Source organism: Oratosquilla oratoria, chromosome 7, assembly GCF_046742065.1.
Source record: "Oratosquilla oratoria isolate Oo_2021 chromosome 7, ASM4674206v1, whole genome shotgun sequence".
In the NCBI taxonomy this organism is placed as follows: Eukaryota; Metazoa; Arthropoda; class Malacostraca; order Stomatopoda; family Squillidae; genus Oratosquilla; species Oratosquilla oratoria.
The window spans coordinates 84912905-84926452 of NC_134783.1; the positions used below are offsets into that span (position 1 = coordinate 84912905).

General features: G+C 41.0%; 1 protein-coding gene across 3 annotated transcripts in view; it reads left to right on the forward strand.

The window, feature by feature from the left end:
- Window positions 1–13292, forward strand: part of LOC143027248 (torsin-1A-like) — a 57953-nt gene extending 44661 nt beyond the window's left edge. For all 3 annotated transcript variants that reach the window (XM_076188535.1, XM_076188537.1, XM_076188538.1), the window contains one exon: window positions 11753–13292. In XM_076188535.1, the coding sequence (XP_076044650.1) occupies window positions 11753–11885 (133 nt within the window). In that variant the 3' untranslated portion in view covers window positions 11886–13292. The remainder of the gene's footprint in view (window positions 1–11752) is intronic.
- Window positions 13293–13548: the final 256 nt, after the last annotated feature.

A 13548-nucleotide genomic window follows, 5' to 3' on the forward strand; every position in this document is an offset into this window, starting at 1 on the left:
TAGATGTGGTACAGATGAGAGTAAGAGCAAAGAGATAGGCAGTGTCTTCGTGAGAAGGAAGATGGATATGTTGGCACGAAGTGAAACTAAGTTGAAAAGGAGGATGAATTTGAATTTGGGATTGTAGTGGTGAGGGTGTCAGGAGTGAGAGGACAAGGGAGGGAAAGAGTGGCTATACTAGTAAGTGAAGAGATATGTATTTGGTGGAGCAGAAGGTTTCTTCAAGGTTAACGTGGATGAAGGTGAAACTGGGAAGGGAGATACGAATCTTTGTAAGTGCATATGGGCTTGGTAGTGAGAACAGTGTAGAGGAAAGGGAGGTGTTTTGGATGGATTTAAATGGGTACATAGAGGGATTAGGGAGAAATGTCAATGTAGTGATATTGGGAGATCTCAATGCAGGAGTAGGCGATGAACCGATAGATGGAATGGTTGGGAAGTTTGGAGTCTCAGGTAGGGGTGTGCTGATTAATCGGCATCAGCAAAAATTGGGACTTTTTTGGTGAATGAGCATTATTTTTTAGAATGGGAATTGGCATCAGCAATATTTTGTTGATGCTGATGCCAATGCTTTTAAAATAATAGCACAAGTTGGAGTAAATGTGAGAGCAAAGTATATTAATTTTTAGTTTTATTTTTCTATTTCTTATATAAAATTACCCCGTAAACTAAAAATAATATATATATATTTTTGAAACAGCAAAATTTCTACAACAAAAATTAAGCAAGAGTAATATGGGAGTAAATCATCTGGGCATCCATGGACTCAGTCAATTTTACCCGCTTATAAGTGCAAAAAATGGACGGATGGATTTACTCCCACTTTGCAGCAATCTATAGCCAAACGAATTGTTTATAAAGAATTTTGTTATGCATTTTGACAGGTAAATATATAACAATACATCTTTATGCATTTTGGCTTAATAGTTCTCTGTTATTCAAAAATATATTTTTTGTAAGTAGACTTTAATGCCAAAAAGAAAAAGGCATTAAGACCATTCACACCCATTGCACCCCTAATTCACTCCACTCCCCTCCACCCAGGACAGTGGTCAAGATACAGGGATGACCCATCATCCAGGAGGTGCCAAGATAAGAGGGTGGAGGGGAGTGTATTAGGGATGGAATGGGTGGGAATGGTTTTTATGCCTTTGTTTTTTGGCTACCTCCCTTGTAAAGGGGAAAAAAGTCTTTGGTATATGTATGTTGTTAGTATCTTCATTTTTCATCTTTTTTAGGTCATTAAGCTCTCTAATTGTCCCAGCATTCTATCTTTTCAACTCACTCATTCTCTATACATTGCCCTGCATTTTGCTTTTAAATCTATAATATCTTGTATTAACTCTGTAATCTCTTGATTTCTTGGAATATTTTTATACCTTATCTACCTTTCTAAATCTATACCTTTAGTCTTCTACCTTCTCTTGCAAGCCGGAAAAATAAAAATTGTCATCCTCATACCTTTGATTAGGTAGTGGTGTCTCAATATTACAACTTTTGGGGGGGATGACACCTAATGGCAGTTCAAATCTGCTCACATCTAGTCTTCTTTTAGTTGGTTCACCATATTTTTGTCTGCCTTCACCATCCTCTATTTTAATTTCTTTTCCACTCAGTAAATTTACTCTAATAATTCATTTCGGGCACTCATTAAGCTAAGCTCCCTCTTTCCCAAACAATACCTGACTAGGAGTTTCCTCCAACTGAGCAAAAAAGCTCTGTACTCCAGAGTTCATTATAGATGTCTGTTCCAGATGGTGGTTCATGTGTGTATTTGAGATGAAATGTTTGAGAAATATGGTAGGGGTTACAAGGTTGGATGGAGTGAGAAATGAGGAGGAGAGCTAGGGTGGAAAAGGAGATGGTAGTAGGATGAGTAATGAGTATTGGCATGGTTTGGACATATGGAAATAATGAGGAAAGAAAGATTAGTAAAAGAGGTGTGGAAGGCAAAGGTGGGGGAAGTGAACATGAGGGATGACCAAGGATGAGATGGATGGATGGGCTGAAAAGGACGTTGGGCAAGGAAGGGAGGGGGTGGGGAATGGGTGGGGGTTAGGGAGTGGTTATTCAAAAAAGGTGACAAAAAGAAACCAAATAACTACAGGCTTCATTCATAGGAAAAATAATGGAATCATCAGAGATGCTATCAAACATCATTTAAAAAGTAACTGTTTGATAAATGAAAGCCAGAATGGATTCAGATGGAAACATTCTTGCGCGACTAACTTACTCAAATTCTACAACACAGTCATCGCGAATTATGACAAACAATATAGATTTGATATATTTAGACTTTGCGAAAGCTTTTGATACTGTCCCCCATGAAAGGCTACTTACTAAATTAACTTCACACGGAATAAGTAGTAGCCTATTACTTTGGACTAGAAATTGGTTGAATGATCGAAAACATACATATACCAAAGGCTTTTTCCCCCTTACATGGGGGGTAGCCAAAAAGAAAAAGGCATAGAAATCACTCCCACCCATTTCATTTCCCATATATTCCACTCCCCTCCACCCTCCTCCCTCCCTCCTATCTTGGCACCTCCTGGATGACAGGTCATCCCTGCATCCTGTCCACTGACCTGGGTCAGATGCAGTGTCGCAAGACAGCACATCCACAGCAAGGCCGCTTCATAAATTCGGCGACCCCCCCCTCTCCGTCCCCTCATGCAGAAAAGGAGAAGACGGGGAGAAATCCCTTCGGGCTGTGTCAAATTTTTTTTCATACATACTTCCTCACCCCCATCCCCACCCACTATCCCTCATGCACCACAGCCTCATCTATACACAACCCTTCTCCATCCACCCCTATCTTCTGTCCTCTCCCATCCTTCCTCTACAGACATTCCTCTCTTTTGTAACACCCCTTTCACCTCATCCATCCATCTCTTCCTAGGATGCCCCCTCATATTCACTCCTTCCACCTGTGCCTTCCACTCTTCTTTTACTAATCTTCTTCACTCATTCTTTCCATGTGTCCAAACCATCCTAATACTCTTTCATCAACCCTATCTCCCAGTTCCCTTTCCACCCCTGTTCTCCTTCTCACCTCCTCATTTCTCACTCTATCTAGCCTAGTAACCCCTATCATACTTCTCAGACATTTCATCTCAAACACATTCAACTCCTTCTCTCTTCCTCTCTCATGTTCCATGTTTCTGCCCCGTACATTGCTGCTGGCACAATCACTCCTTCATATAACCTCCTCTTAGCATCCATTCCCAGATGTCTTATTTCTCATTACACTTTTTAATCCACCAAGGCATTTACTCGCTTCTCTCAATCTACATTCTACCTCCACCCCCACTCCTCCCTTTCCTGTCACATTCGCACCCAAGTATCTAAAACACCACTTCCTCCAGTTTCTCACCCTTAATGCTCACTTCCAGCCTACTGTCACTCTCTCCCCTTGTACATCTCATCACCTTACTTTTGCCCACATTTATCTTCAGCTTCCTTCTTTCACACACCTTCTCAAACTCTGTCACTAACTTCCTCAATCCCTCCTCCGATCCTGCTACAAGCGCAGTGTCGTCAGCAAATAACAGCTGGCTCACCTCCCACTTTTCTCCATATTCTTTAATAATCTCCAACCCCTGACCCACTACCCTTGCATTCACCTCTCACACCACCCCATCCATGTAAAGATTGAACAGCCAGGGCAACATAACACATCCCTGACGAAGTCCCACCTATACCTCAAACCATTCACTCTCTCCATTTCTAATCCTAATGCAAGCTCTACTACTCTCATAAAAACTCTTGACTGCTCTTAACAGCTTTCCTCCTATCCCATATATCTGCAGTACCTCCCACAGTGCCTTTCTGTCTACCCTGATTTTCCATATCCATAAAAGCCCAAAAAACATCCTTACCTTTTCCTATATCTCTCTCACATATCTGCCTTACCACAAAAATTTGATCTACACAACCCCTACCTGTCCTAAAACCACACTGTTCCTCACCAATTACTCCCTCTGTTCCTCCCCTAATCCTCTTAATCAAGACCCTCCCATAAGCCTTCCCAACTACACTCAACAAGCTGATCCCTCTGTAACTACTACACTCACACTTGTCCCCCTTTCCTCCGGCACTCTATGCTCTCTTAAACATTAAATAACCTCACCAGCCAATCCACCATAACTGTACCTCCTTTCTTCAGACATTCTGCATGGCATCCATCCAACCCAGGTGCCTTACCTGCTCTCATCATCTTAAAAACTGCCTTGACTTCATCCTTCCTTATTTCTCCTCCATTTTCCTCTCTCATCACACTCATTTTCTTAGCACTTCCCACTGCAACTACCTTTCCCTCCCTATCTTCCTTCACATTTAGCAACTCCCTAAAATACTCTGCCCACCTTCCTCTCACTGCCTTCTCTTCCATTATCATATCTCCATCTACACCTTTTACCTTTTCTTCTCTACTTGATTTGCCTCCTCTTCCTCTTTTAACCACTTCCATATGGTGACGCCTACGTAAGCGTCATGAGGAGCAAGTGGGTACGCGATGATGCCGATGTCGGCGTCTTGATTATATTTATAGTAGTCTAAACTGGCTTCATCATATTTTCTATGGTTATCAAAATTCACAGGTGAAAGAGAACGAACGATTGAGCACTGACTTTATTTTTTATAATGCGATTATTATGACGCAACATCGCACGTCGGGCAGCTAATGCTGCCAGACGTGCGATGTGCCCCGGAGTGAAGAGGTTAATTTCCTTCCAAAACATCTTTTTATTACTTTCAAAATTTTCTGTCATACTGTTTCCCAATTTCACATCTGCTCTCCTCTAGGTTTCCTTTATCTTATGCTTAACTTCCTTTCTCTTTACTTTGTACCTCTCATATGATTCCCTCATCCTAATTTGTAGCCAATCTATGAATGCCTGCTTCTTCTCTTCTACACCCTTCTTTGCTTTCTCATCCCACCACTCACTACCCTTCCTTCTATTTCCTCCTGCCCTCCTTGTTCCACACGCCATCTTTGCACACCTTATGACTCCCTCCTTGAACCATCCCCATTCCTCCTCCACTCCTAATTCTACTCAATCCTTTACTCTCTCCCACTCCTCTCTCAACTTCCTCTTATACTCATTCTCCTTTCCTCATTTAAGCAGTTCACTCTAAGTTCTGTTCTCCCCATTTCCTCTATCTCCACCTATTCTCCACTCTCAATTTACCTTCCACCAGGAAATGATCTGATATTCTCCCACTCTCTCCCCTTAGAACATGTACATCCTTAACTCTTCCTACCATACTCCTGGTCACCACTGTATAGTCCATTAACGCTCTATCAGCCACCCTTCCATCCACCACCCTCTCCCATGTGTACTTATGCTTGACTTTCTTCTTAAACACTGTATTTGCTATCATCAACTCTCTTTCAAGACACATCTCCACCATCAATTCTCCACTACGATTTTTACCTGGAACTCCATACTTCCCAATCACTCCATCAATTGGTTCATTTCCTACCCTAGCATTTAGGTCTCCCAATACAACTACATTGACATTTCTCCCTAATCCCTCTATGCACTCATATCTACCCAAAATGCCTCCCTTTCCTCTACGCTCTTCTCACTACCAGGCCCATATGCACTTACAAAAACCCACATCTCCTTTCCCAGCTTCACCTTCATCCACACCAACCTTGATGGCACCTCCTTCCACTCCACTACCCACTTACTTATCTCTTCACTTACTAGTATAGCCACCCCTTCTCTCCCTCGTCCCCTCTTCACTCCTGAGTACCTCCCAGCTACACTCCCAAACTCACAGTTGCCCTTTCTTTTCATTTTAGTTTCACTCAAAGCCAGTACATCCATCTTTCTTGTCACAAACATACTACCTTTCTCTTCCCTTTTACTCCCATCTGTACCACATCCACGCACATTAAAAGACCCAAACCTTAGGGTACAGGTTGGAAAGCTCCCAGACCCTCTTATGCCTTTACTTTCTTTTTTAGGAATGTCCCCTTTTGGGGCTACAGGTAGTAGGACTCCAAATCCCATCCCCCGTCCCTTTTTTGTTGTCTTTTACAACTCAAGTGGAAATACTTGGTGGCAGTATTCTTTTGCCCCCACCACAGGGTAGGTAGGCGAAAAAAGGAAATGAATATTCAGAGAAATGGTACGGGACAGTAACAAGGGGTTGGGGGACAGCATAACTGAGGGACAGTCGTAGTATAAGTGTCATCATTTCTCTATGTACAGAGTTTTCCTCTATCACAGACAAAATGATGTGTGTCTCTGGTCCGTAGGGGCGCCTCATATAGACACTAAAGTATCAACTGCATGCTACTCTGCCACAATAACATGCAGCCAATGCCCCAGACAGGGTATTGGCTGCATGGAAAAATTACTAAGTTAACTTCACACGGAATAAGTGGTAGCCCATTAAATTGGACTAGAAATTGGTTGGATGATCGAAAACAGAGTTGTTTTAAATAGCAAAAATTCTAGATGGAAAAATGTTACGAGTGGAGTTCCTCAGGGTTCTGTTCTTGGGCCACTTCTATTCATAGTATATATAAATGATATAGATCATGATCTAAAATCTATTGTCTCCAAATTTGCTGATGATACAAAATTGTGCGGAATGGCAAATGATCACTTATCTCAATTAGATATTCAAGAAGATTTAGAAAAGTGGCTAATGAAATTTAACATAAGTAAATGCAAGGTTGGTAAAAGTAACAGTAAGTACGATTACAAGTTATTTGGAAATTTGTTAACCAAAGTGGATAGTGAAAAGGATCTCAGCGTAATTATCAGTAATGATCTCAAATCATCTAAACAGTGTATCTTGACCTCTGAGAAAGCAAATAAGATTCTAGGACTGATTGCACGATCTTTTGAGTTCAAAAGTCCATCTCTCATTAACAAGCTATATAAATCGTTAGTTCGTCCACATTTGGAATATACTGTTTCCATGTGGTCACCGAATCTCATTAAAGACATTGACAGATTGAAAAAGTACAACAGTGAGCCACAAAACTGATTCCAAATATAAAAAATAAATTATACAAAAATTTACTAAAACATGAATCGGTTTTCCTTAAAAAAGTGTTGACTCAGAGGTGACTTGATACAGGTAGTTAGAATTCTAAAGGGGATTGACAACATCAAAAGTGACAATATTTTTACTCTGAATGAGAATCTGACAAGAAATAATGGTCTCAAACTGTCAAGAAATAGATTTAATTTGGAAGTGGGCAGAAACAGCTTTGCCAATCATGTAGTTAATGAATGGAATAAACTTCCTGCAGAGGTAGTGCAATGTAGTTCAGTTTGAACCTTTAAAGATTCACTTAGATAAACATCTAAGCAAGATGCTGTAATGACGGCTATTTATTTTATATTACTTGTTTATTTGTTATTATTTGTCTGTTTATTATTTGCTTGATTTTCATTTATTATTATTTAACTGTCAATTTATCATTATTTATTATTTACCTGTTTTTATTATCTAACAATACATATGCATTTATTTTATTTATTATTGTTCATATTATAAATTTTTATTCATTGGCTGCATGTTGTGGTAGAGTAGCATGCAGTTGATATTTTAGGGTCTATATGGGATGCCCCTATGGACCAGAGCCACACATCATTTTGTCTGTGATAGAGGAGGACTCTGCTCACAGAGAAATGATGAAACTTTTATTATACTGCTACTGTCCCTCCATTATGCTGTCCCCCGACCCCTTGTCGCCGTCCTGTACCATTTCTCTGAATTTCATTTCCTTGTTTCGCCTACCCTGTGGTGGGGGGAAAAGAATGCTGCCACCAAGTATTCCCACTTGGATCGTAAGAGGCGAGAAAAATGGGATGAGGATTGGGACCAGGCATCCTTCTCCCTGTAGCCCCACAGGGGACATTCCTAAAAGAAGTAAAGGCATAAAAGGGTCTAGGAGTTTTCCAACCTGTACCCTAAGGTTTGGGTCTTTTAATGTGCATGGATATGGTACAGATGAGAGTAAAAGGGAAGAGATAGGTAGTATGATTGTGAGAAGAAAGATGAATGTGTTGGCTTTGAGTGAAACTAAGTTGAGAGGGAAGGGCAAGTGTGAGTTTGGGAGTGTAGTTGGGAGGTTCTCAGAAGTGAAGAGAGGGCGAGGAAGAGAAGGTGGTGGCTATACTAGTAATTGAAGAGATAGGTAAACGTGTAGTGGAGGGGAAGGAGGTTTCTTCAACGATAATGTGGATGAAGGTGAAACTGGGAAAGGAGATGTGGGTTTTTGCAAGTGCATATGGGCCTGGTAGTGAGAAGAGTGTAGAAGAAAAGGAGGCTTTTTGGATAAATTTAAATGAGTGCATAGAGGGATTAGGGAAGAATGTCAATGTATTAGTATTAGGAGACCTTAATGCTAGGGTAGGAAATTAACCAATTGACGGAGTGGTTGGGAAATGTGGAGTTCCAGGAAAGAATCGTAGTGGAGAGTTGATGGAGATGTGTCTAGAGAGTTGATGATAGCAAATACAGTGTTTCGAAAGAAAGTCAAGCATAAGTACACATGGGAGAGGGTGGTGGATGGAAGGGTGGTAGATAGAGCATTAATGGACTATGTAGTGGTAGATAGGAGTATAATAGGAATTGTTAAGGATGTACATGTGCTAAAGGGAGAGAGTGGGGGAATATCAGATCATTTTTTGGTGGAAGGTAAGTTGAGAGTGGAGGATAGATGGAGAAAGAGGAAAAGGACAAAAGGTAGGGAGGTGCTTAGAGTGAACTCTTTAAATGAAAAGGAAAAGGAGGAGTACAAGAAGAAGCTGAGAGAGGAGTGGGAAGGAGTGAAGGATGGAGTAAAGCTAGGAGTGGAGGAGGAATGGGGATGGTTCAAGGAGGGAGTCACAAAGTGTGCAAAGATGGTGTGTGGAACAAGAAGGATGGGAGGAAATAGAAGGAAGGGTAGTGAGTGGTGGGATGAGGAAACAAAGAAGGTTGTAGTAGAGAAGAAGCGAGCTTTCACAGATTTGTTACAAAATAGGAAAAGGGAGTCATATGAGAGGTACAAAGAAAAGAGATGAGAAGTAAGGCACAAGGTAAAGGAGGCAAAGAGGAGAGCAGATGTGAAATGGGGTAAGAGTATGACAGAAAATTTTGAAAGTAATAAAAAGATGTTTTGGAAAGAAATTAAGAGAGGAAGAGGAGGCAAAGCAAGTAGAGAAGAAAAGGCAAAAGGTGCAGATGGAGAGATGATAATGGAAGAGAAAGCAGTAAGGGGAAGGTGAGCAGAGTATTTTAGGGAGTTGCTAGTTGAAGGAGGATTGGGAGGGAAAGATAGTTGCAGTGGGAAGTGCTAAGAAAATGTCCATGATGAATGAGGAAAATGGAGGAGAAATAAGGAAGGGTGAAGTGAAGGCAGTTTTTAAGATGGTGAGAGCAGGTAAGGCACCTGGGTTGGATGGATGCCATGCAGAATGTCTAAAAAAAGGAGGTACAGTGATGGTGGACTGGCTGATGAGGTTATTTGATGTTTGCTGGAGAGAGGGTAGAGTGCTGGAGGAGTGCCTGTATAGTTCCGCTTTACAAGGGAAAATGGGACAAGTGTGAGTGTAATAGTTTCAGAGGGATTAGCTTGTTGAGTTTGTTGGGAAGGCTTATGGGAGGGTCTTGATTGAGAGGATTAGGAGAGGAACAGAGGGAGTAATTGGTGAGGAACAGTGTGGGTTTAGGACAGGTAGAGGTTGTGTAGATCAGATTTTTGTGGTAAGACAGATATGTGAGAAAGCTATAGGAAAAGGTAAGGATGTTTTTTGGGCTTTTATGGATCTGGAAAAGGCTTATGACAGGGTAGACAAGAGGGCACTATGGGAAGAAAGCTAGGAGCTGTCACGAGTTTTTACAAAAGTAGTAGAGCATGTGTCAGGATTAGAAGTGGAGATAGTGAGTGGTTTGAGGTAAAGGTGGGACTTCGTCAGGGATGTGTTTTGTCGCCCTGGCTGTTCAACTTATACATAGATGGGGTGGTGCGAGAGGTAAATGCAAGGGTGTTGGGTCAGGGATTGGAGATGTTTAAAGAAAATGGAGAAAAGTGGGAGGTGAGCCAGCTGTTGTTTGCGGATGACACTGCGCTTGTGGCAGGATCAGAGGAGGGATTGAGGAAGTTGACAGAATTTTGGAGAGTGTGTGAAAGAAGAAAGTTGAAGATAAATATGGGTAAAAGTAAGGTGATGAGATATACAAGGTGTGAAAGTGGCAGCAGACTGGAAGTGAGCATTAAGGGAGAGCGACTGGAGGAAGTGGATAGTTTTAGATACTTGGGTGTGAATGTGGCAGGAAAGGTTGGAGCGGAGGTGGAGGTAGAAAGTAGATTGAGAGAAGCAAGTAAATGCCTTGGTGTATTAAAATGTGTAATGAGGAATAGACATTTGGGAATGGATGCTAAGAGGAGATTGTATGAAAGAGTGATTGGGCCAGCAGCACTGTATGGAACAGAAACATGGAACAAAAGAGAAGAAGAGAGGAGTTTGAGATGAGGTGTCTGAGAAATATGATAGGGGTTACTAGGCTGGATAGAGTGAGAAATGAGGTGAGGAGGAGAACGGGTGGCAAGGGCGTTGGGAGATAGAGTGGATGAAAGAGTATTGTGATGGTTTGGACACATGGAAAGAATGAGTGAAGAAAGACTTGTAAAAGAGGTATGGAAGGCAGATGTGGAGGGAGTGAACATGAGGGGCATCCTAGGATGAGATGGATGGATGGAGTGAAAGGGGCTTTGGGGAATAGGGGAATGTCTGTTGAGGAAGGATGGGAAAGGACAAAAGACAGGGGTGAATGGAGAATGGTTGTATATGGATGATGATGTGATGCATGAGGTGGAATGGGTTGGGGGGATGGGGGGTGAGGAAGTATGTATGAGAAAAATTTGATGCAGCCCGAAGGGATTTCTCCCCGTCTTCTCCTTTTCTGCATGAGGGGATGGAGAGAGGGGGTCGTCAATTTAATGAAGTGGCCTTGCTGTGGATGTGCTGTGTCTTGCAACACTGCCTCTGACCCAGGGCAGTGGACAAGATGCAGGGATGACCCGTTATCCAGGAGATGCCAAGATAAGAGGGAGGGTAGAGGGTGGGGGGGGGGAGTGAAGTGTATTGGGGATGGAATGGGTGGGAATGGTTTTTATGCCTTTTTCTTTTTGGCTACTTCTTTTGTAAGGGGGAAAAGCCTTTGGTATATTTATGTATTTTATATATATATATATATATATATATATATATTTTTTTTTTTCATCTGACCTAGTTATGGACCAAAAGGTCTCCTGTAAGCATGGTCTGCCTTTGTAATCCTTTGTAATGATATTGTGATACAGCCCAAAGGGATTTCTCCCCATCTTCTCATGTTATACCTGAGGGGATGGGGGTGGGGGGGTTGCTAATTAAGTGAAGAGACTTGGTGTGGATGCGCTGTTGCTGTAACCTGCTACAGTGTTTCTGATCTAGGGCTGTGGGTGGGATACAGAGATGACCTGTCATCCATGAGGAGCTAAGATGAGAGGGGGGTAAGGGTGGTGGATAGGAATGTACTGGGTGGGAGGGGCTATATGCATTTTGACTTGGCTACCTCCCTGGTAATGGGGAAAAAGCCCATGGTATGTAGATGTAGTAGAGTTAGATGATGAATTGTCTAATGCAAGCTTTCAGGAACATTGTTTATTTAATTGGTAAACAGATGTTATGCACATTAGACTTTGTATAAAGAAAGTGAAAGTGGTTCTTATTTTTTTTTCTCTCTCTTCCAGAAAAGTTGCAGACGAGATGGTTTATTTCCCAGCAGAGACAAAGTTATTTTCCAAAACAGGATGCAAACGTGTTGCCCAGAAAGTTTCATTTCTCATTGCACATGATGAAGATTATGATAGACTCTTTGACTGATGTATAGAAAATTGAAATGTATTCCTTATATATCTTTAAGACACTGTGATATGCTGCACTGTAAGAATAAATTGAAAACCTGGTACCTTGTATCAAGAATGTGTGTGTGTCTGTGTATGTGTGTCTATTTACCTAATTGTAGTTTACAGGAAAGGAGCAGTGCTCATTGGGTCCCATCTCTTCTCTCCAATTTGCCATACCTAGCCTCAGGTTCATGCATGGTTCCAACTTGGTTTAAATCCTTAATTTTCAGTTATCATATTTGGATTTTAATTCATTCATTGTTCCATCTTGGGCCATATTACCTTCTAAGCTATTCTAAGTATTTATGTACCTGTATAGGAAACTATGTTTCTTCACATCGTTTTGACATGAGGTCTTTCTTAATTGTTCTCATGACCTCATAAAGACTTCCTATACTTAATCAAGATATCTCTCTTGGCAATGTAGTCTATCCCATTTAGTATCCTGAATACTGTTATCACCTCTTTCTCTTTGATCTTTTGAAATTGGCAGACCCAGTGCTTCTAGTCTCTTCATATGGTTTATCTGCTAGACTGGGAACCAATTTGGTTGCTGCTCTGTATTCTTTCAATCTTGCTTATATCCTTCACTCAGTGTGGGTACCATACCATTGACGCATATTCTAGTCTTGGTGAGATTAAGGCTTCTATGAGTTTTTTCATCATCTCTTCATCCACATAGTGAAAAGCCATTTTAATCTTCTGCAGCAATTTGTATGTCTCATCCATAATCCTGATGGTATATCTGTCAGGGGACAATTGGTCTTTTCAGCACTCCCAAATCTTTCTCCTCTTTTGCTCTTGTAATGGGTTCACTCCACAAGGAATAGTTTAAAGATTATCCTTAGCAGCTATTACCCATTTCCAGTACTTAGCATTTTTTGGCATTGAAATTAATTTTCCACTCTTGGCTCTATGCAAAAATAGTGTCTACAGTAGATCTATTCGCAATAGCCTATAGTCCTCTTCATTTTTCAATCTTCTCATGATTTTTGTATCATCAGCAAACATGTTGGCTTAGCTTATACCCTCCATCATGTCATTAACATAGAAAAGAAGCATTACTGGTGCTAGTACTGAACCTTGTGGAACTCTGCATGTGTGTTTGTATTTATTATATATAAAATAAACATAGTGGCCTCATGAGTTCCACATAGATCGAGTTCCAGGATTCATATATTTTGTGCAGTATCCAAAATTACCATATTCCTAACATCTTTGCTTGTTGCTCACAACTGTGCAAGTTTGTTTCTTGTTCATATAGTGATGACCATTGTCACATTGTCAAGTTTGAGGATGCTAAGTGACACGTCTTATTCATGGATTCCTTGGCTCCCAGGTAACCAGTAATGGATATGAAAAATTAATAAAATGATATTTGTAATACGAGTCCTTATATTACCTTATACTGGTATGTCTAGGAAAAATCTTGGGAAAAAAAATTAGAAGCAAGAAATAGGGGTTCACCCTATACACCAGAAGTAAAATCATAAGCTATTTACCAGATTATGGAAACCCCAAACATAAAGGAAAGCATATGCAAATATTCAGCCTTCCATTTGCAAATTACTTATTTCTCCCGACTATCCTTTTCCTATATTTCTGTATTTTCACACGAGGTTGGTTCTTTGGCACCTGTC